This window comes from Cetorhinus maximus, chromosome 28 (assembly GCF_964194155.1).
Source record: "Cetorhinus maximus chromosome 28, sCetMax3.hap1.1, whole genome shotgun sequence".
Taxonomy (NCBI): domain Eukaryota; kingdom Metazoa; phylum Chordata; class Chondrichthyes; order Lamniformes; family Cetorhinidae; genus Cetorhinus; species Cetorhinus maximus.
The window spans coordinates 20,274,834-20,298,594 of record NC_135906.1 but is presented as its reverse complement, the minus strand read 5'-3'; the positions used below and the strand labels follow the sequence as shown (position 1 = coordinate 20,298,594).

Sequence of the window (23,761 nt, the reverse complement as noted above, 5' to 3'; positions counted from 1 at the left end):
AGAGACCATCAAAAGACATGTTGAATGGGTCTTTTTGGCTTAACCCTCTCAGGATAAATGTTATCAAACAATAAACCAGGGTGTGACTAATCAACCCAAGACCACCACCATATTTGGGAAAGGAACTGCAATTGTGAGAAGTCACATGGTAAGGTGGCCATATCTGTCCTTTGCTAATCTCAAAATGCTGACTGCAGTAAATAAGACAGCAGCAACAGAAAAGGCAGTAACCTGTCTTAAGAGAACCAGAGGCTGTAACATCGCAAAGTCTCCAAGCCTGTTCCTTTTCAGATCCACCAATGCAGCAGTCTAACCTCCGTGCTAATGAGACGACAAGCAATTAACTTCGTGACCTGCAGAAAGTCCACCCCACCAAGAGAATCCTGAAACAACTTTGGCATGTAACGTCATCTGTTGAATTCACCCAAACTACCCTTCAGGACCGAAGGCGTCTTCTCCATCAGGCCTGCAATGTATGTTTTCCAGAACAAGACAATCACATGAGTGATGAACTACTGTATCCTTTTTGCTTACAACCTGTAAAAGTGCACTATTCTCTTCAACTGTGCTTTCCTGGAGTGTGTGTGTGTGTGTGTGTGCGCGCATAACTCAGTGCTGTAACATTAGATTTTGGGGTAAGTGTGTAAATAAACAATCCCCTTTATTTAAACCTACAAAAAGCTTGCTGCTGGTCATTCAAACTGTCCACACACTCAGGGGTTAAAGAAACATACACCTCTTCCTCTCAAAAGCTATTGATTGTGAACAGTTATGAAGGTAATGGGGATTTCAGCATTCCTCTTGCCCTGTCTGTAGGATTGTAGAAAACTGGCTAATTGGGTATTTTGTTTCCAGTCTCTTGCTACCAATCAGTTAAGCACTTGGTGCTTTGTCACAATGCTGTTCCTTCTCTTCCACAGCTCCACCCAAATACAATAATATTTCTGCTCCTGAACTGTGTGGTGTAGCTGGTCAATCGGTGTTTACCCACACACTTTTACTGGGTTAAGTGATTTGCTGATGAGGATTCATTCCAGATCAGTGTAAAAGCAGAAGCCTGTGTTGCTTTTACTTTCTGGCTGGTCACGTGTCGATTAGTTATACGGCTTTGAACTAACAGCACATTGTGGAGCAGAGAAATAACCCAAGAAGAGGCCATTCAGCCCAGCCAGTGTTTCTGTTCCTGGGCCGAAATCCTAATCCAGCTGTTCACGTATCTCTGAAGTTGCCTTTCCTTCAACCCATTCACTTCCTTTTTTAAATATTGGAAGTATTTTTGCTTCTTGCTTTTGTTCTACCTTTTTATTCTTTCATGGGATGTGGGTGTTGCTGACTAGGCCTCTCACAGCAACACCCCCCTCACTACTACAGTGGAGTGTCAGATTAGATTTTGAGCTCAATTCCCTGAAGCAACATTTGAAACCCACAACTATCTGACCCGGGAGGGAATGCTACACACTGAGACATACCTGATAATTCTAGGATAAGGAAGACATTATGGATTTTGGCTAGTATGAGGATTAGAGTAACATTGTTCTAAATTGTGCTAGACAATTTAAGCCTATCTACAGCTAGATATTTCATTGCTTATCAGTTAAGGGAACTAGTTAATACTTTATTACACAATGCCTTTCCTCTGCCAAAATCAGTTGTATTTATCAAGGTTATGACGAGGGAAGCAATTATGCAATGCAATCGGATTGGTACATTTTGTTTGACCATTCTACGGCTGTGCTTGTTCAGCCACTGAGTATATTTAAACCAGAGATCGATTATATTTTTAGACACAGGGAATCTAGGGATTTGGGAATATTGTGGAAAGATGAAGCTGAGGTAGGGGATCAGCTATGATCTTATTGGCTGAGAAGGCTCAAAGAGCTGAAGGGCCTACTATTTCTTATTTCTAATCAATTTGGATTAGATTGTGATTTAGGTTAGTAATGTGTCCACACTGTCACATTCACAGTGGCCTTGATTTTTGCTGGTGGGGTAGGGTGCGGAGCAAAGGAAACCTGGACAGGGGGCCGGGAGCGTGGGGTGGCGGTGTGGGGGGTTGGCCTCGGAGTAAGACCTGGGGTCATTTTAACTCCCAGGCAGGGTAGGGCAGTCTCTGAATCCGGCAAGGCTGACTTAAGGGCTGGGAAACAGGGATTATAAACGCATATAACCTCAGCACTGGAAAAGGGCTTTGACGACCAATGCCGGCAGTGAGAGGGAGAGGCAAGACTTGGGCTGGGGAGGCCCAAGGACTCATCGCAGAGTCTTGTTTTGGACTTCTGCTTAAAAGTGAGGGTGATGTTCAGGGCACGCAAATAACCACTTGTAGTATATGCAGTTGATTTGTGAATCTGTTTATTTGAGATACTCTACACAAGATGTCTACTCCTGTCCTGTTGGACTATTTCCAGTTGAAAGACCTAACGTTACTCAAGCTGGTACCCTAATACCCTAATAATCTAGCAACTGCTCCGGTGACAAAGTGGTGGTTAGCATTGACAATAAAGCCTAATTGTTACTCTGTGTAAATATCTCTTGTGCACCGTTGTTAATAACAATGAACTTTTTTTTAATGTTTAACAGGCAACCTCTAGACAGGATGCACAGCGTGGCTAGTTGTAGTGCATCCCTGGGATCTCTGGGATTGATGCAACTCTTTGGGGTTTCCTGGGCCTGGAGTATTGCTGCTAGCTTTGGCATTTACCTGGGAAGTGGAGGATGGAGGTTTATTCGAATAGTGTTAAAAACTGCGCCGAGAGATTTTTTGTAAGTTGCACTATGTGAGCTTATTGAGTAATGTGTGTGCACCTTTTTGTATTAATGTCGGATTGCCAGTATTGCATATCACCCCATTCTGTTGACAAAAAGCTTAGTTCTGGGCTGGGCCACCCAACTTTTTTTGTCCCCATTTGTTCTGCCATCCTACTTTATTACCAAATTGGCAGTCCTCATCTCTCTCAGCTGCTCCCCTGTAATCCTTGAATGTTACAGCACAGATGGAGTCCATTCGGCCCGTCATGCCTTTAGCGTACTGGGTCTCTGAAAGAACCATCCCAATTAGTCCCACCATCTCCCCCTGCTTTTTCCCCCACAGCCCAGTAAAATTGTCCTTGTCCTTCCTTCACCTGATCTTGTTGCCACATTTTAAAAAAAATGTTCCTTCATCAGCTGTTGTCATGGTTTATCTGATCGTGATTACTTTAGATACATACACCTTGGGCTTGCCACTCCCAAGATTAGATTTCTGATTCCCCAAACTAAGGGTGTTAAACAAGATCAGCTATTGGAGAGAAAATACTCTCATATTATAATGGTTTTGTGTGGATTTAGACCCAGTGAAATGGCCCATGTTCCAAACTGGCACAGTACTGCATCTTAAAATATATGGAATGCAAAGTGGAGCTGGTAACTCCTTTGCTGTAGAGATCCTTCACTTAATTCTATTGGGGAGTTATCTAAATTTGATATTTTCATCCATTTAGAATATGTTCCTTCATCAGCTGTTGTCATGGTTTATCTGATCGTGATTACTTTAGATACATACACCTAGGACTTGCCACTCCCAAGATTAGACTTCTGATTCCCCAAACTAAGGGTGTTAAACAAGATCAGCTATTGGAGAGAAAATACTCTCATTATAGTGGTTTTGTGTGGATTTAGACCCAGTGAAATGGGATTAATTATCTTATTTTTTTAGAAAATAAAGCTCAAGATGGGGTTATGGTGTCTGTGCTTAGCTTGGCAGGCCAGCTGTCTCTCCCTCTCTGTCATCTCAAGAGTTTGTCCCAATTTCTGACACACTCTACTTGGGTCTGTCTCTATCATACAACTCAGTGAGCTATAAACAGACACATTACCATTATGTAAAGCTATAATTTTAATGGCATTGACCCTTCCCATTTGAACCAACTTCTTTAAAAGAAAAAAGCAAAAAACTGCGGACGCTGAAAGAGTCATACAGACTCGAAACGTTAACTGTGTTCCTCTCCGCAAATGCTGTCAGACCTGCTGCGTTTTTCCAGGTATTTTTATTTTTCTTTAAAAGAAAGTCTGTTCATTGCTGTTAACCTTGTCCTGATCAAACTATTTGTTACAAGGTAATGATCTCTTAAATTGGTGTGTTTGTTGTTTAAAACAATGTATTGCTCTCATCAGGAATGTTGCTCAGTATTTCGTTGAAGTTCATGTTGACTAAATTGTTATATTTACTGTAGGATTAGGAAGGTTGACAAGACTGTGATATATTGCAGTGACTGTATTATTTTTGAGATGTTTTGCAACACTCATTATGCAACCTTTTCTAGAGCTGTGTGTTCCTCCAACTCCTGATCTTTTACTTATCCCCCCCACTTCCTTTGCTCCACCAATGGCAGCTGTGCCTTCATCCATCTTGGCCCGAAGGTCAGGAATTTCTGCTCTCGCTTGCCCTCTCTCGCTGTCTCACCCTCTCCCAGTCCCCTCTTTGTCTTTCCTCTAAGATACTTCATTAAATCCCATCGCTTTAAATAAAGTTTTAATCACCCCACCTAATGTCTTCATTTTTTTGACCCTGTATTAATCTTGTAATGCAGCACAGACTAACCAGCCTAAATTCTGATCCTGCTTTTAGACGTGTCCAAATCAAGTATAGATTGGTCCCATTCCCCCCCTCGCCTCCTGTTTCACTTGTATCATGTTACTGTGTATGTTTTTGTGATTATTTGGGCACATTACCCTGCCTGAAAGTCAGACTCCTCTCAGGGCAGCCTGCAGCCAGCATTACGCTATTTTCGATTTCTGTTTTCATTTTTTGGTCCCACTTAACTTAAGGCAACTTTTTAAATTGCCAAGAAAAGTTCACAATGATCTCGAAGTCTGCACACCCTTTTTAAAAGAAAAAACAGAGAATTGGTGACAGTCTAATGCAACTGCAGAAAGCTGCCTGCTTATTCCGGTTAGATTGTAACAGCCCTATTGGACACACCCTCTGTAGCATCAGCTTCTTGACTGCTTCCCTTGTAATTGACGGTTTTAAAAAAAAAAGCTTACATTTATCTAGCACCTTATCTCATCCACATGGTGCCCCAAAGTGTGTTTCATATTCATTCGGTTACTGTTGGCAGATAGTAACTTAGACGTCTAAAAGCAGGATCAGAATTTAGGTGGTTTCGTTTTCTTCTGCATCATAAGATTAATACAGCATCAAAAAGGTGAAAACATTAGGTGGGATGATTAAAAGTTGGGAAACAGGCAGAGTTCCAGATTTTGACTTCCTTTCAAGTGAAGATGGTTATGATTTTGGGGAGCATTTTGCAATTATGTATGGAGCCTTGACGCCTTAACCAGTTAAGGCAATAGCTAGTTCAGGATAATCCCAATGACACTGTTTGAGGCGGTGCTGCATTGTCAAAGGCGACCTCTCTCAGACAAGACTTTTAAACCTGTTTAGGTTGACGAGAAGGATCCGAGAGTGGGTTCTCGTGGTGTCCCAGTCACCATTCCTCTTTCAACCAGGAAAACCAGACGAATTGATTGTTCATCTCTCTCGTTGCTTGAGGGGAGGTTGTGCATAATTGGATCCTAGATTTTTTTTCAAAATTCATTTGTGGGGTGTGAATGTCCCTGGCTAGGCCAGCATTTATTGTCCATGCCCAGTTGCCCTTGAGGTGGTGGTGAGTGGCCTTCTTGAACCATTGCACTCCATCTGGTGTAGGTACACCCACAGTGCTAACGAGGGTTTGCTCAGTTACTATCTGCCAAAGATTAAAAATTTGGGGTAGATGGATTTTTGTTGTGCAAGGATATTAAGGGTTCGGAAAACAAAGCAGTTAAACAGGGTTAAGATACAGTTAAGAGTTAAGATTGTGGGGAGATGGTGGCGAAGTGGTAATATCAGTGGACTAGTAATTCAGAGGTTCAGAACTCAGAAGAAGAGTCATACAAACTTGAAACATTAACTCTGTTTCTCTCTCCGCAGATGCTACCAGGTCTGCTGAGATTTTTCCAGCATCTCCTGTGTTTATAGGAGTACAGAGGCCCAGGCTAATGCTCTGGGGACATGGGTTCAAATCCCACCACGGCAGCTGGTTGAATTTGAATTCCATTAATAAAAAAATCTGGCATTGAAAGCTGATCCCAGTAACGGTGGTCGTGAAACTATCATTGAATGTTGTTTTTAAAAACCCCTCTGGTTCACTAATGCCCTTTAGGGAAGGAAATCTGTCGTCCTTACCTGGTCTGGCCTACAAGTGACTCCAGACCCAATGTGGTTGACTCTTAACTGGCTATTGAAATGCCCTAAAAAGCCACTTATTGCTCATCCCTACTTGTCCGTGAACTAAGTGCTGACCTGGCCAGCGATGCCCGCGTCCTGCTGTGACTGAAAGATCAGCCATGATCTTACTGAATGCCGGAGCAGGCTCGAGGGGCTGAGTGACCTTCTCCTCCTCCTTCATATGTCTGTATGTACGTTTGTATCATTTTTTAAAATTGCAGATCAGCCATGATCTAGTTGAATGTGGAATGGCCTCCTCCAACTGAAATGACTCACTAAGATGAAAAATGGCACGTTAAAATGAGAAATTTTAAATACTTTGCTATTGGGATAAGGCAGCTTGTTTTAATCATGCAAGTATGGAGGCTGCTGCACAGAGGCTGCTCTCTCATGACCCAAACTGTTGAAGCCCCAAATATAAAAACGCCTCAGGTTAAGGTCGTTCTTCTGTTCTGTTCTGTCCTGTCCTGTCCTGTCCTATCCTACGGGTGACTTCACAAGCTTCTTTGGAAGGCTGTTTTACCATTGTACTCAGTCCTAACGTGCACTGAATCCTGCTCGCCCATTACCCCTGGCATTGGTTCTTGGCCCAGCAGTGCCTCATTCTCATTTTCATATTCAAATCCCTCCATGGCCTCACCCCTCCTTATCTGTATAACCTGTACTAGCCTCCCAATCCTCCCAGACCTGTACGCTTCTCCCTGGCCTCTGACATCCCCAATACCTTTTGCCCACCAATAGTGACCATATTTTGAGCCATCCAAGCCCCAGGCTCTAGGCTTTCCTCCCTGTCTCTTTTTTGGGACACTCCTTAACTTCCTCAAAGGCATACCTTTTTCCAGTCATCCCTCCTAATATTGGCTTGGTTTAATTCTTTTTTTCCTAATCCTGTGAAGCAGCTTAAGCAGAGTTTAGGTAGGTCAGTCTTTGGAGTGGTTTGTTCACCGAACATGGAGAGAAACTGCAATTAAAGGCCAAATCTGGGCAGTAACCCTTGCCAAAAGAAGCTTATTAGCAGAAAACAGCTTCTCAAAATGATTCATCTTGCTGACCTTTCCTAACAAGGATACAGGTTCTGACCCAAAGGCTACACAGGTTCATGTCATTTGGAATTCCCTCAGCTGTACATCCTCTCCCAAAGGCTTGTAAAATGAGAGCCATTGTTGTTGGGAGCGAGCAGTGGGTTTAAGGGCAGCACTGCACAGATTTTCTTGGTGCCTTGCCAGCAAACTTGAGCCAGTGTCGCTTATAATATTGTTTCAGATTTGTTGGAATGGTTTGTAATGAGTTACTCCCTTATCTTTGCCTTAGAGTATGCGAGACTTTTTAAAAATTAAGAAACTTCTTTGTGATGGGCCAAGACTTCAGGGCACTGCCAGGTTTGGTTACGTAAAGATCGTGACTTGTACATTGAGAAGATTGAGGGGCGATCTGCCCAGATGTTAAACAGACTTGATCAGGCAGATATTGTTTCCTCTGGTGACGCTATCAACAGGGAGGGGAAGTAATCTTGAAATTAGTGCCAGGTCATTCAGAAGTGAAATCAGGAAGTATGCATCCCACATCACAGTGGAAACCTGCAGTTCTACTCTATCCTTCTCTCCTTCCCCCCCCCACCACCACCACACCCACCCTCTAGCAAAAAGGCTGGGACAATAGCAGCTTTCAAGACTGAGATCGAGAGAATAGTGTAGGTTAAGGAACATGAAGTTAAGGCAGATAAACATAAGGTGCTAGCCAGCCTTCATCTAATTGAATGGCAGCACAGGCTCAAGGGATAAATGGCCTACGGCAGCTCTATATGTTCTAAGTAATGGTCTACAACTAGGCCTTGAGCCTCAGTGGAGCGAGGCTGCAGGGAAAAGGAACAAAGTGCCAGTGACAAAAACAAAAATAGCTGGAAAAACTCAGCAGGCCCGACGGCATCTGCGGAGAGGAAGACAGTTAACGTTGCGAGTCCGTATGACTCTTCGTCAGAAGTGTCGGTGAGATTTGTAGTGCGCTCCTTTATAAAGTGACAGTGAAGGTTTGGCATCAGGGGCCAGAGTAATCTTTCAGGAGCAGGTCAAAACTGCAGATCACATTTCTGACTTGAGCGCACGTTGGTCATTTATGATTTTGCAAGTTCAGCGGAGAATGAAATCAAAACAGAGTTAATGGCCTGTGACTTTTTTTCCCCCTCCCCCACCCCACCCACCCCACCCACCCCCTTTTTGACAGTGGTCTGTTATTGCTGCTGAGGGTTAAATTAGCTGTGTGGAAGCACCAGCGGGAAGACAGCACCATTCCGAAGATCTTTCACCAGATCGTGCAGAGGCATCCAGATAAAGTGGCCCTCGTTTACGAAGGAGTTGACCAAAAGTGGACCTTCAGGGAGCTCGACGAGTACTCCAATGCGGTGGCCAACTTCCTGCATGAACAGGGCTATGGGCCAGGCGACGTTGTTGCGTTGTTTATGGAGAGCAGGCCCGAGTTCGTTGGCCTGTGGCTTGGCATGGCAAAAGTCGGAGTGGAGGGTGCGCTGCTGAACTTCAACCTTCGCCTGGACGCGCTTACTCACTGCCTGTCCGTGTCAGGAGCCAAAGCTATTATTTTTGGAGCGGAGATGAGTGACGGTGAGTCAGCAGTATGCAGCTAAAAAGAGAAAAAAAACTTGTGTTTCCACACACTTCCAAATCCTGGGGATGGCAAAGTGCTTTCCAGTCAATTCATTATATGCTGTTGCTGATATGCAAGTAAATCCTGCAGCCAATTTGTACATAGCAGGCAGGAATGAGCTAAACGACCAGTTAACCTGATGGGTCCTCGATCGGAAAGATGGCATCTCTGACAGTGCAGCACTTTCTCGGCTGGAGTGTCAACCTAGATTTTGCGTGCTCGTTCCCTGGAGTGCCTAATATTTCCGCCTCTCTGCCAGAGGTCTCCTTAGGAGCCTGTCACCCAAAATGGAGTGGGGACAAGGTGATAGATGAAAGTCCTTCCCTGAACTTCCAGCTCCACCTTGCAAAATAATCGAGGCTTTATCGTCCAGTCTGTTATGTGTGCTGAATATAAGGCACCTCTTTCCCAATTGGGAAGGCCTAGGAGGAGAGAGTTTTCTAGGCTACATGCACAGATTTTTTCAGATTTCATGTTTCATTGGAAATAAGACCACTGTTTATACTTAAATATATACCCAGTAAGATATAAACTTGTAGAGATTTAGTTCAGTCCAGAATTCCTCATTGCTGAAAGGACGCTGGAAATTGATTCAGTAGTGGCTTTTCCAAAGGAAATCAGAAATTGGATAGCTCTTTCTCATGGGTAGGATGGACCAAATGGCTGCCTCCTGTGCTTTGTGAAAATTCTGGCACAAATCTCTGAAGTTTAATCTTGACGTATGAGGCTTTTTAAAATAAAAGTTGACAACTCTTCTTGCCTTTTCAAGCACGTGCTATTTCTGTATTTGTGGTATTTTTAAATCTCACACCTGTTCTGTCACAGCATGTCACGGTGTTGCTTTTGAAGCACAGCACAGAATGTGATAAACCCAGCATATCTGCAACAGGCAGAAGCACTGACTGTGGCCCTGCTGCACCTGATTGGTTTGTGTCTGTGTTTATATTCCAGCACTGTTGGAAGTAAATGGAATCCTGGGGATGAAAGTTCGGAGGTTTTGCAGTGGAAACTGGGATGCAAGCAAAGTTGCAGTAGGCACGGAACATCTTGACCCTCTACTAAGTGCAGCTTCCAAATACCCACCCTCTCCTCCTCTGGCAATAGGATTCATGGGTAATGAGTATTTTAATATAAATGTAAATACTAACATCTGTAAGTGGCTATTTGGATAAGCTGCCCCTGTTTATGTAATAATGTAACCCATAAGGCCTAGGCTTGAAGGGGTGGATGATTAGCAACTAACCAACTGCCAATGCCTTTAGCTACTGGGAAACTCAAGGTCTGCTTTGGTGTGACTCTCCCAACTGGTTTTCCCCCTCTCCTGCATTGCTGAGAAGCATTGGCAACTCCCTTGCTCGCGTTATAAATTGAACAGAGCTTATCTCGAGCCTTTGTCTCTTCCTACAACCTAAAATAAACACTAAATACTATATTGCAACGGTCCTACAACAGCCTTGTCATCAAGTGTTGGTGGAAAAGCATTCATTTCCCCTTCTCCCCTGATGTTCAGTCTAATCAGGACCTACACATTCATGGCATTTTCTCAGGCTGTGACATTAGAAGAGAGCATTTTGCTTACAGCTGACAAAGGGAGACGTGATGTTGAAGCTTTTCACCTTGCACTCCTCTGGACAGGTACAAGAATGCCAAATTTCAAAGGGAGCAACAATTCAGACTGCTTGAGAAAAGGGCACAGATTGATTGGCAAGTTGACTCTGGTCGAGGTGTTGCCATGGAGAATGCACGAGGGAACTATTGTTCCCCCCCGTGCTTTTGTTTAATCCAAGAAACCTTTACGTGTTCCTTTTGCCTGCAGAGGACTGGTCCCTGTGTATGAATATATGTAGGGATGAATATATTTCTTTGCTTTTGTCTCCCACAAGCCCACTGCTGCTCACCATCTTCAATGAATCTGCACCATCTCCCTGGTTATTGAATACTAAAGTCAAGGTTTTGTACAGCCCTCCTCCATTAAAACCAATAACCAGAGACAAGTCTATATTAAAAAAAAACTCCTGAACTATTCAGAGCCTGATTTAATCTCTTTAATAAATACTGTTGTTGAAAACGCGAGTATCACAGCCAAAGGAAGGATGCGGCCTTAATATTCTAGAAAAAACAGACAGTTGTGGATTTTCTGAGCGTAACTTCTCCGATCCATTGATTGATTGATATAGTACATTATAGCCCTGTTCTATCCTTAAACGGATTTTATAACAATGATTTCTATTTGAGTCGTAGACCTCTCGTTTATACCATTTTTAGCCCAGTGGCCTCAACTGGTTATGTTACACCGCTATCCTGGGCCTGTGGCAAGAACTTTAACACACATGTTATGCCACATTTAAAGCCATACTAACTGTACAATTGTGACCATAGGCTGGAAATAGTTAGGAATTTCCAAATCCTATCCAGTGACCACCATAAAATCAGTTCCATCTTTTACAGTAACTTCTGTACTGAGGGGTGCAGCTTATACACTGGTATGATGCATCCCGTACCCTCGGAAGTATTTGCTGTAAGCCAAGAGGGCTCTTGTTGGAATGTACTGTGCAATGTTGATGGGAGAAAACAGGCTGATTGGAGTCAGTTTTCTGGTATGTAGCTGACCTCAGGAATGTTCCTTATACCACAACCTTCCTGTGAAACTAGGCTAGTTTGTGTTCATCAAAATAAAAAGCAGGCCGTGTTCATGAAGTTTTTTGCACGCTGTAATGTTTTTGCTGTTTGGGTCTAATGTGTTCGGTTTATCCAAAACTGAAATATTAAACCCCAGTGATGCTTCAGTAATTTGTTACAATTTATCATTGCAGAACTGGTCAAAGCGGTCAGTAAAATCATTGGGACACGTTAACTTTACAAGTGTGAAAGTCTGTGCTTCTGAGACTCCGCCAGTATTCAATGTGTTAACGGCACCCTGATGCCATTCAGCATGGTAATTGGCCCATTAACAAGACACTGTTTCATTTCTTACAAAGCTACAGCACTGATCACAGAGCTGAATAGCATTATCATGTGTGTGTATGTGAAGAATGCTGCTTCCTCTGTGAATGTGAGTCTGTTTGTATGTGAGAGGGGCTTATGTACCAGCATCATTGTGTCTCTGGCTGGGGCTGTACATCACTAATTACTTGTACATGAAAGAGGATCTCAAAGACAGTATACTGCACAAGGGTGTGTTTTCACACCCGGATCTGCCTCATATCAACAATAACAACCTGCGTTTAGGAAGGGAATTTAGCGGGGAGGCGATGACGTAGTGGTATTGTCGCTGGACTAGTAATCCTGGGTTCGAATCCCACCACGGCAGATGGTGGAATTTGATTTCAATAAAAATCTGGAATTAAAAGTCTAACGATGACCATGAAACCACTGTCGATTGTTGTAAAAAACCACCTAGTCCACTAAATCTGTCATCCTTACCTGGTCTGGCCTACATGTGACCCCAGACCCACAGCAATGTGTTTGACTCTCAAACGCCCTTAGAGCAATTAGGGATGGGCAATAAATGCTGGTCTAGCCAGCGGCGCCCACACCCCATGAATGCATAAAGAAAAAATAATTCCAGAACTTGAGGCCAAGACAGCTGAAGGCACAACCACCAGTGGTAAAACGATGACAATCCAGGATGCGCAAGAGGAGGAGGAGTGCAGAGATCTGAGGTTTTGCTTCCACAGACGAATCTCTACGTTTACATAAGCTCTCTGGCACACTCATTTTAGAAATTGCACCCTCTCTAATGCCGATTTCCCTGTGGCATTTTTAAACACACATGTATAAATAAATGGTAGCTACAGGAACACAACGTAGTAGCGCAGTGTCTGCAGGCTCTTAATTGACTTTCCCAGAAACAAATCTGAGAGTTTGATCTCCACTCTAATGCTACAAAGTCTAATTCATGATAAATAAAATTGGGTAGGTTTTTTCAAAGCTTAAATATTATTTAAATTGACACCTGTTAGCCCCACCTCTGATATTATTCACCGAGCTCCTTTACCACACTATGGGATGCTCTGCCCTACACCTACCCACTCAAGGGCTCTAAAGATTAAGTTTCTTTACTTTCCATCCTGCCATCTTGCCCAATCCTCAGCCTGGGATCCGTAGATGTCCTTTTCCTGCTTGTGGTTCAAGCCAACTCCAGAATCCTTCCTACTCCATCGCCACAGCCATATTACAAGCTGTGATCAACTTTTGGGTTCTTTATGGTACTTGGCCTTTATCTCAGTAAAAACACAGCAAGTGCTAGAAAGGACTTAAAAGATATACAGGGTTTGGTGACCCAGTGGTTATGCAACTGGGCTAATAGTCCAGGAGTTAGAATCCTACAGCACAGAAGGAGGACATTTGTCCTATTGTGCCTGTGCTGGCTCTTTAAAAGAGCTGTCCAATTTAGTCCAACAACCCTAACTGTTTTTTCACTGTAACCCTGCAAATTAGTCCTCTTCAACCGCATGTCCTTTGGAAAGTTCATATGGAACCTGATTCCACCACCTTAGGAGTTCAGATCCCAACATAACACATTGTGGAATTAAATTTCTCGAGCATTTCCTCACATTTTCCAACCTCAGCAGCTCATTCTCCTCACCAATTTGGCATCTAACTGCAACAGAGAGAGGTCAGTAGCAGAGCATGGATGATGTACTGATTATGGCCTTGCATGTAGCACACACTTGAGTATTACAATACTTCCTGAAATGCTTTCCCCATTGCACTTTGTCAATAGCATCCTGATTTGTGTAAAATGACATTTCCAATTTATTGTGAAGGAAGTTGATCAAGTTGATACAACAGAAACTTGAAGTCTGGCATGAATCTGTCACACTGCAGACCTCATTGGTTATAGGCACAAAACAATCTTTTTTTTTAAAAAAAGGAGTAAGCCAGGCATTTTATTGTGTTTCTAATCTGGGAGCCTGAAATGTGTAAACAAATTATTTGACCCCTCACTCACTTCAGGGATTTATAACCAGCTAGCATTACCTAGATTCTCGGCCCTTAAGCGATGGTCATAAAGCAATATGCCAGCTCAAAAGCTGAACATCACAACAGGACTTCAGACTCCAAACTATCTATGGGAGATCCACTAGAAAGGAGAGTGAAATGGGGTGGAATGTACACATATGCATTCCTTTTTCCTTTCAGCTTCTGAATTAACTCTTATCATTTCAGGATTTCCAAAAGGCATTTGATGCCGTGCCACACAACAGATTCGAGAGCAAATTATAGCTCATGGAATAAAAAGGATAGTAGCAACATGAATACAAAATTGACTGAGCGACAGGAAGTAGAGAGTAGTGGTGAATGGATGTTTTTCAGGCTGGAGGGAGGTTTGTAGTGGAGTTCCCCATGGGGCCAGAGTTGGGACCCTTGCTTTTCCTGATATATATTAATGACCTAGACCTTGGTATACAGGGCCAAATTTACGGATGATAAGAAACTTGGAAGCATTGTGAACTGAGAGGAGGATAGTGTGTAACTTCAAAAGGACGTAGACAAGTTGGTGGAATGGGTGGCCAAGTGGCACATGGAAGTTCAATGCAGGGAAATGTACTGGGTGAATAGCAGACATGATGGGCTGAATGTAATCATTCTGTGATTCTGAGATGTCAAGAAATTGTTCTGTGCTTTTTTTTTTCCCTCACTCGAACTCTTTGCCCAGCATAATATGTACTTATCAAGCCTTATCATACCCTGAATGTGTTTTCAGCCCGTGAGTCACACCCATAAACACTTGATTCACACGAGCAAGTGTGACAGGCACTGACTCAGAATTCGGCCTTTCACCTACTTCCTACTGCTGGGGAATCATAACCTTTGCTCCACTTGAGAGGTTTTAAACGGAGTCATAGCTTGCGTCGCTGAGGCGTAAAAGAGAGAATCTTTAGACTAAAACTCACCCTCCCCTCCCTCCACCCAAGCCTGAAGCACCAGAGCGAGTTGTGAGAACCTGTTCACGTGCGCAGAAATTCAGTCATCAGTGACCTACTTTTTGTTCTTTTGAAGAACCCCTTTGTGCCAGCTTTATCGAGGTGTCCCTTAGTTTGGTTGAAGGGACATCTGTGGAACTGGAAGAACGGCCTCCTCCTGTGCCAAAAACTTGCTACGTTTTTAAATTACTAATCGTAGACCACATGCCGTTTGTCCCATCAGGGCCTGTGCCAGCTCTTTTTGGAAGAGATTTCCAATGAGCCCCGTTCTCTCCGCAGAGCCCAGCAAATTTGTGCTTTTTCAAGTATATGTCGAGTTCCCTTTTAAAAGTTTCAAATGCATGTGTGTCCGCTGCCATTTCAGGCAGTGCCTTCTAGCAGTCTGCTTCTCCAATGGCCAACCTCCCAGGGGCTTAGTGATGTGATACCTCTGACATGGTTAGAAAGATTGATTATGCTCGCCCTCCACATGAGAAACAGGAAGCAGTGGCGGGGGTATTGAGCCCTCCGCCATGATTGATATTGTCACTGTAAAAGTATCAATAATGCGTACACTTTACCAGTTACGGTTGAATGGTTAGCAGACAGAAAACAAAGCAGATGAAAGCTAGATAGAATCTTTACAGTGCAGGAGGAGGCCATTCGGCCCATCAAGCCTGCACTAGCTCGCTGAAAGAGCATGCTACCTAATCCCACTCCCCTGCCTTATCCCTGTAACCCTGCATATTCATTCTTTTCAGACAGCAATCCAATTCCCTTTTGAATGCCTCAATCGAACCTGCCTCCACCACCATTTCAGGAAGTTTGTTCCAGACTCCAACCACCCTCTGGGTGAAAAAAGTTTTCCTCCCATCACTTCTCCTTTTGCCCATTGTTTTGAACCTGCGCCCTCTAGTTCTTGATGTTCTCTTGAGTGGGAATAGTTTCTCACTATTTACCCTGTCCATACCCTTCGGGAGGCCCTCAGGATCTTGAATGCCTCTATCAAGCCTCCACTAAGCCGCCTTCTCTCCAAGGAAAACAGACCCAACCCCTCCAGTCTATCCCCATAGCTGCAGTTGTTTAACTCTGGAATCATTTAGCTCCTGCCAAGTGAAGGAAAAGCATTTTGTTAGTCACCTTGACTGCATAGCCCATGGCACCGTTCCAAGTTGTACAGGGTGTTCTTTCAGTGTCTGGCCAATCAAACCCATCAAAAAATACATTAACTGATCACCCAGTTCCCTGATGCTTGTGGGATCTTGGTGCGTGCTAAATAGTTGCCCAATTTGTGCTCATAACAGTGCGGACATTTCAAAGTAATGGCATATGAAGCACTGATGGGTGTTTTTCTGAGATACAAGTGCTACATTAATGCAGGTTGAGTAACCTGCTCATGGTGTCCCGCTCTCCACTCCTCTCAATACCAGATAGAGGAGAACCGAAAATGAGATAAACTTGTCTGGCTCCCTCCTCCCAGCCACCAGCTAATGAAACGCTATGTCCTGAAACCCCTACAGCATTGCAGTTCATGCTGAGATTGAAGGCTTTCAGTCATATGTTTTTAAAAAAATAATGCATGTTCTGTTGCTTTTCAGAGCTTGAGCTGTGTTTAACATTGGGGGCGAGACTGATATAATCGATGTTATTTTGAACACTATTGTGCCCTTTTAGATTGTTAACTTTAAAAAAAAAACCTATGTGAGAGACCGAATTAGTTCAAATGCATTTGGGAATTGATTTAATTTAACATTGGTAAGTTTTTGCCTTGTGTTTTGTGAGGGTATTGAGTGGTTACTTATACAAAGCACTGTCGTAGTGAACTGCCAATAACAGAGGATTACCAATGTCTTCAGGAGGTGACTAGGGAGTGGGGCGGGGGTGCAACAGTCTCTGGGTCAAAATCCTGGAACTCCCTCCTTAACAGCACTGTGCGTGTACCTACACCACACGGACTGCAGCGGTTCAAGAAGGCAGCTCACCACCACCTTCTCAAGGGCAAGTAGGGGTGGGCAGTAAATGCTGGGCCCAGCCAACGATGCCCAAATTCCGTGAATGAATAAAAAAAACAAATCATCCAACTGAGCCTGAGTTAATGTAAAACTATGTTCGCGGCAGACTTAGAAAATTTTCTGGTGTCATCACACCCCAGATGTCAGGTGACATAAATAGCTGCTCTTCCAAAATTAGTTGGGTAACAATTGGATTTTTGCAAGCTGGCTGGTTTGCTGTTTTTCCCTCTGACATTTCACATGACTCTTAACTAGCAAATGTTGCACCTTCACATGGAGCAATCCAACAAGACTCCTGTAGAACTGAAATAAAGCTCGGGGCCATTCGGGATAGCTAAGGAACAATGCGACTGAGCACGAGCCCTGAAACTTCAATGCCACTGAACGTGCGCGCGACTATTTTGGCTCCTCTGTGGGCAGGGTTTTAAAAAAATTTTTTAGAAGCACTTGATTCCTGAAAGGCCTGAAGCTCGCCGTCGTTTAAAGCAAGCTCTGGTTTTCTAGGAACAGGAGGCCATTCAGCCCCCTTGAGCCTGTCCCACTGTGCAGTTGAGGGTTTTGACTAATCTGTACCCGGACTTCATCAGCCTGCCTTTATTCCACAACCCTTGATGCTGTTCCCTACCAAATTGATGAATCTCCATTTTGAAAATTTAATTTGACTTTCCCCCCCCCGCCCTCCCCCACCCCCTTTCCCCTCCCTCCCCCACCCAGAGTTCCAGATTTCCCCCACCCTTTGCATGAAGAAGTGCTTCTTGACATCACCCCTGAATGGCCTATTGTTCTGTACTGCACATTTTAACCGATTTCAAGTATGTAAAACTTCTAGAATGTAGAGTCATAGAATGCGTACAACACAGAAGGAGGCCCTTCGGCCCATCGTGTCTGTGCCAGCTGGAATAGTAAGCGGAGATTTAATTTTTAAAATTCGGGAGAGCTTTAAGTGTGATGAATGGGAAAGACTGTTTCCTCTCATTGAGTAGTCGGTGCCCAGGAGACATCACTTTAATCTCTTGGTGTCAATTCTAGCAAGCAAGATTAGGTAAACCCTCATTACACTGAGGGCTGCTAAAGCATGGAATTGACTTGCCGCAGGGAGTGGTTGAGGCGGTGACCATTGAATCTAAAAAGGGAAAGTTAGATAAACGTTTGAAACCAAAGAATATACGGGGCTGTTGGGAGAACGCAGGGGTAGTGAGATTAGTTTTGGATTATAGCAAAGAACTGGTCCAGGCTTGGAGCCAAATGGCAGCTTGCTCTGCTATAAACATCTGCAGCACTGCTGTTGACTAGCTAATGTATTCATTCTGCCCCATAGGGTTCCTTAGTGACAGAAATGCCGTATTTCAGATACACCACTTCTGCAGTGAACAGCTTTCTGTTTCGGATAGATGGAAAAATGTGCGACTTAAGATAACGGTGCAGTTTATCCTTTCAGCCCATCGTCACGACCATCCTCCCTGCTTCCCGATCTGCCACTTGCAGCCTATGAAGCAGGAGTGGACTGGGTATCTCACTCACTGGCTGGCTGTCCCTCCGAATCTCAGCAAGCAGGACCAGAAGAGCAGGTGTAGAGGGTTGGGCATTGTATCCTGAAACCCCTCAAACTGCCAACAGCAGCTCCTCTTAACGGCCAATCCTGGACAGGCTCGTCTGTCTCTTACGCCTCTGTATTGCAGTTCAGTCATCGCTCCTTGGTGCTGTGACAGTACGCCTCCTCCTTTAGTGTGTGAGATAAGCACGTGAGCAGCATTGGCCTGTGCAGTGCCAAGACCAAGGGTTACTTAATGCTACATTAATTCTTATTGTAGGCAACAGTGTGAGTTTGTACATTTTGAAGATTTAGTTGTGGCTGTTTCTTTCACTGATTCCTAAGCTTTGAAAGACCGATTCCACTCTAGGCTGATGTTTGAGCTGATTGTGTATTGACCAGTCCGGTTCAAATTACCTGCATTGCCCTGTGTAATGGTTAAGAGCAGGGGGGCCTGTGAGCTAAGGGGCAATCAGAACTCTTGTTTTGGTAATCTTTCTAACAGATGCCATTATTGTCATAAAATTCTAATTGTAGGGATGTTGGGAGATGGGAAAGGAGAAGCTCTTTGTATACTGGAAATTTTAAATAGACACATAACGCTGTACCTGATTTGTCTCTTGTCTTTCTAGATCGTCTGTTTTACATCTATACGTCTGGCACCACGGGTATGCCCAAAGCTGCCATTGTTGTGCACAGCAGGTACGTAACCAAAACTGGGCAGAGATCAGTGGCTGCGTTTGCTCAGACACTTCAAAGATTCTGCTCTGGCAATGTTGACAAGAGAGCCAGAGAGCCAGATGGTGAAATATTTTTCCAGCAACAAGTTATGATCTGGAATGCACTGCCTGAAAGACTGGGTAGATGCAGCTTCAGAAGTAACTATCCAAAGGGAATTGGATAAATACAGGGCTATGCAGGGGGAGAGAGGCTAATTGGATATCTCTTCCAAAAGAGACAGCACGAGGGACCAAAATGACCTCTTTCTGTGCTGCATGATTCAATTTTTCTCAACAATGAGAAACCCGTTAATCGCCGAGAAGGTAAGTTTTATCTTTGTGCAGGTTTTCAGTACCTGAAGAAGTGAAGGATGAACCCATACAGCAGGACTTGGATTAAAATGTGTAGCCTGTGTTAGGCACTCCGTGAAACTGTGGTTGCTGACCTGCCCTGTGAGTATAAAACTCTGCCTTTCCCTTCCACCCTACTCATTGCTAGCTGTTCTTGCTTACAGGTACTATAGGATGGCTGTGTTTGCTTATTATGGATTCCGAATGAGGCACGATGACATTATTTATGACTGCCTGCCACTTTATCATTCAGCAGGTAAGAAGTCACGTTAACCTTCCAGCTTTCACGGTTTTGTCCATGTGTGGTCATTTGTGTGGTGGCTGTGGTATAAGGCAGCGTGATGAATCAACACCCCAGTGCACCATGCTGCTGAGCACCATGTGAGGGCGCCATGTCTTCCATTTCCCTATCTCCAAATCCCATTCTGAGTTGACTAACCCAACAGATGGATTCACCAATTGAAGGTTTGGCGCCAAGGAAAGAAAATCACCCCAAGGGCAGAAGAGCTCATCCTTTTTTTTTCATATTGATCATTCCCACCCAACTTCTCACTTGTATCAGCCTGCAGTGAACCTTCTCTCTGTCTCAGTTTAACAGTACATCCGAAGGATGGTCCCCGCAACTGTGCATCGCTCCTTCAGCGCTGCACTGGAATGTCTGCCTCGATTAAGTGGCTGAGGTCTCTGGAATGGGGCTTGAGCCCATGGCCACCTGACATGAACACACGAGTGCTGAGCCTGGACCAGCGCCTCATGTTATTGAGTGGCCTGAAAAAGTCATTGATGAAAATGGTGAATGGACGGATCCCTGTGCCGTGCCATAAATCAGTCCATGTTTCTGTGAAATTTCGCTACTTGTTGGACAAGCCAGAAGAATCACAGAGGGCTCCTCATGTCAGGTCCTTTGCCATTTCCTCACCCTCTTTCAGAATTCCAGCGTATTATTTTGTCTCTTCATTATCTTCTACGTTACTCCAGGCCTTTGAGGCTTTGAAATACATTCACCAAGTATACACCTGTGCATTGTTCATTAAGTTGAGATGCTTAACTCCCATAACATAGGGCTTTGCGCCAGTCTGCCTTGGATTCCTCCCTCCCTTAGGATCAAATATTACCACAGGAGAGAGATCCCTCCACAATTCATTAAATATTGTAACATGGGCAGGAGCTGTTAAACTTAAGCCTGTGAGCTCCTTGCTAGCCTGTTTAAGCCTAATGAGTGTGATTACATCTCACTTGCTAGGAATTGTGGCTGATATCACTCGTGTTTAGACATAAAAATCATAACCTGTGAATTTTGTCTGATGGAATAAAAGCAAAATGTGGTCATTCTTTAGGCTTGTCAAGAGACAAATGATTCATCCAGAGTTTGAGCACTTGTGTAATCCTCTTGTGTTGTCTATTTTTAATTAAAATTGTTATGAGGAAGAGGCCTTATTTAAGGAGGTCTGTGTTAAAACCACTTACAATTATCATCAATTAGAGTGCATAGCAAACCATGGGACCTACATGAATGAACAACAACTACTTTTATTTATATAGCACCTTATTTATGTAGCAAAGCGTCCCAAGGCTCTTCACAGGAGCATTATCAAACAAAATTTAATACCAAGCCATGTGAGCTATTAGGACAGATGACCAAAGGTTTGGTCAATGAAGTTAGTTTTAAGGAAAAGCGAGGTGGAGAGGTTTGAGCAGGGGATTTCAGAGCTTAAGGCCTCAGCAGCCGAAGGCGCAGCCACTAATGGTAAAGCAATGAAAGTTGGGGATGTGCAAGAGGCCAGAACTGGAGGAGTGCAGATATTTTGGAGAGTTGTAGGGTTGGAGGAGGCTACAGAGAAATGGGGGCTTTGATCAAAGGGGTAGGGACCACCCCCAAAGCACTTGACAGCAGGAAAGGACAAGCCGCTTCACTGGATTTCGCTATCAAACAAGCCTGTTGTGCCCTTGTAGGTAACAATCACACTCGACCCCTAATCTTACCTGTGTCTCTAACTTGTTGTAGGTCGCGCTTTTTAACGGTGTATCCCCATTCGGTCAACAGGCAATATAGTCGGGGTTGGACAGTGCCTGCTGCATGGCCTGACTGTGGTGATCAAAAAGAAGTTCTCAGCCAGCCGATTCTGGGACGACTGCGTTAAGTACAACTGCACAGTGAGTGTTCACTAGCCCCGCTCTGCCGTACACTCTGCCGTACACACCGAGGGCTTCCAGTCCATTGCGCTGTCAGCTTCCCGTAGGGAGCTTACATCCCCTCTTCACCCTCCTTTGGACGTGCTTCCTGTTTGTTTGCTAACGAGTAATGACGATCTGCCTCATCACAGCAGCAGGACTGTGATTTAAAGTGTAGGAAATAGGACCCAAGAGCCAGAAAGGCCCTCGAGCCTGCCGCAACACTGAATAAGATCGTGACTGATCTTCTACCGATACTTCGCATGTCCTATTCAATCCCCGTGTTCTTTGATTCCTTTTGTTGCCCATCCCTAATTGCCCTGAACTGAGTGGCTTGCTCGGCCATTTCAGTGTCAACCACATTGCTGTGAGTCCAGAGTCACGTGTAGGCCCAGACCAGGTAAGGGACATCAGTGAGCCAGATGGGTTTTACAGCAATCGATGCTGATTACTGATTTATTAATTGAATTTAAATTCCACCAGCTGCCCTGGGGGAATTTGAACCCATGTCCCCTGGAGCATTATCCTGGGCCTCTCGATTATCGGTCCAGTGACATTACCTCTATGCCACTGCCTCCCCCTGTGAGCACCCACAGCCCTTGGGTGGAGAACTTCAATGATTCACAACCCTCGGGTGAAGACGTTTTCCCCTCATCTCGGCCCTAAGTGGCCGATCTCGTATCCTGTGACTATGCGCCCCCCCACCCAGTGCTAGACTCTCTAAGACGATGGAGAAACTTTGCAGGGTAATTGTAACTGAGCCTGGCCAGCGTGTGTACGATTCACTAACCGTAACAAGCTGAACCCGCTGTTGCCGTTCGTTTGGGCTGCGGGTGAGTTACATGCTGCCTTTAAATCAAACACCTAATCCTTTTGGATTTCTCACCCTCCTTCCTGCTGTCACTCATTCTGAAGCACAGCTGCTTGTCTAACCCACCCAGGTAACCCCTCCTAGTGCCTGAACTGAGACGTTGAGTCTCAGCAGCTTTATTTAACTATTGCGTGGCGAGAGATTTAAAGCGGCAAGGATATTTATCGGTGTGGGGGGGGTGGTTCTGCGATGGTAAAGCTCGTGGTGTGGCTTCTGCCACCAGTGATGCTGACGTCGGGTAACTCGCTCCAGAACCGGGGCTCGGTTGTGATACTGAGTGAATCACAAAGGGAGAACTGGAATAGGCTAAATGTTTTCTCGCTCAAAGGTGGCGTCCATTCGGCCCCTCGAGCCTGTTCCGCCCAACAAAAGTCTGATCAGTTCCCATTTTGACATTTTCAGTTTGACCTCCCAGCCTCCGCTTTTTTGGGAGGAGAGAGTTTCAGATTTCCATAAACCTTTGTGTGAAAAGATGTGCTCCCCTGAATGGCCTAGCTCCAGTTTTAAGGTTATGCCCCCTTGTTCTAGATGGCCTACCCCACCCCCCCACCTCTTGACGCAATAGTGAAGATAAAGAGAAACCGTCGACTCCTGTTTTAATTTTAAACGCCTCAATTAGATCACACCTTAATCAGTTTTACTCGGAATACAAGCCTAGTCAATGAAAGGTGTCCAAATTGAATCCTTTTCGCCCAGGTATCACTCTGGTGATTCTACACTGCACTTCCTCTAAAGCCAGTATACCCTCCCTGAGTGTGCTGTCCATTCCTACATGCAACACTGTAAAAGGAGATCTAGGCAGAGCTTTATATAACTGTAGCATAACTTAAATTCCTTTACATGGCATCATCCTTGAGATAAAGACCATTAAGCCGTTAGCCTCTCTGTCTAAATGTTAACATATGCTCTTTAGATTGTTCAGTACATCGGGGAAATCTGCCGCTATCTCCTTAACCAACCAGTCCGCCAATCTGAGTCCCAGCACCATGTCCGCATGGCTATTGGGAACGGCCTGAGACCCTCTGTCTGGGAGTCCTTCACCAGTCGCTTCCGCATCAAGCAGATGGCAGAGTTCTACGGGGCCACCGAGTGCAACTGCGCCATCGCCAACCTTGACGGCAAGGTGGGTACTGAGCCACTTTACCCCACCTCGCTCAGGTAACTGCAGGGCCAGGCCGTGAAGCTTTGTGCTCAGCCAAAGAGAAAGAAACCATGGACCTTTCCTGGGGGGAAGTTGAGGGAGGGGGGCTGCGGGAAGCTGATTGAATGCATGGGAAGAGGAAGAGGA

At 44.5% G+C, this 23,761-nt stretch overlaps 1 protein-coding gene across 7 annotated transcripts in view; it reads left to right on the top strand.

Annotated features, from left to right (window-relative positions):
- The window catches only part of slc27a1a (solute carrier family 27 member 1a), a 40,568-nt gene that overhangs the window by 5,706 nt on the left and 11,101 nt on the right, over window positions 1-23,761 (top strand). For 6 of the 7 annotated variants that reach the window (XM_078531368.1, XM_078531367.1, XM_078531370.1 and 3 more), the window contains exons 2-8: window positions 2,581-2,763; window positions 8,471-8,865; window positions 9,860-10,021; window positions 18,993-19,062; window positions 19,595-19,686; window positions 21,475-21,584; window positions 23,387-23,596. In XM_078531368.1, the coding sequence (XP_078387494.1) occupies window positions 2,597-2,763; window positions 8,471-8,865; window positions 9,860-10,021; window positions 18,993-19,062; window positions 19,595-19,686; window positions 21,475-21,584; window positions 23,387-23,596 (1,206 nt within the window). In that variant the 5' untranslated portion in view covers window positions 2,581-2,596. Of the gene's footprint in view, window positions 1-359; window positions 474-2,580; window positions 2,764-8,470; window positions 8,866-9,859; window positions 10,022-18,992; window positions 19,063-19,594; window positions 19,687-21,474; window positions 21,585-23,386; window positions 23,597-23,761 lie in introns of those variants that run through there. The other variant, XM_078531365.1, reaches the window with a different exon arrangement.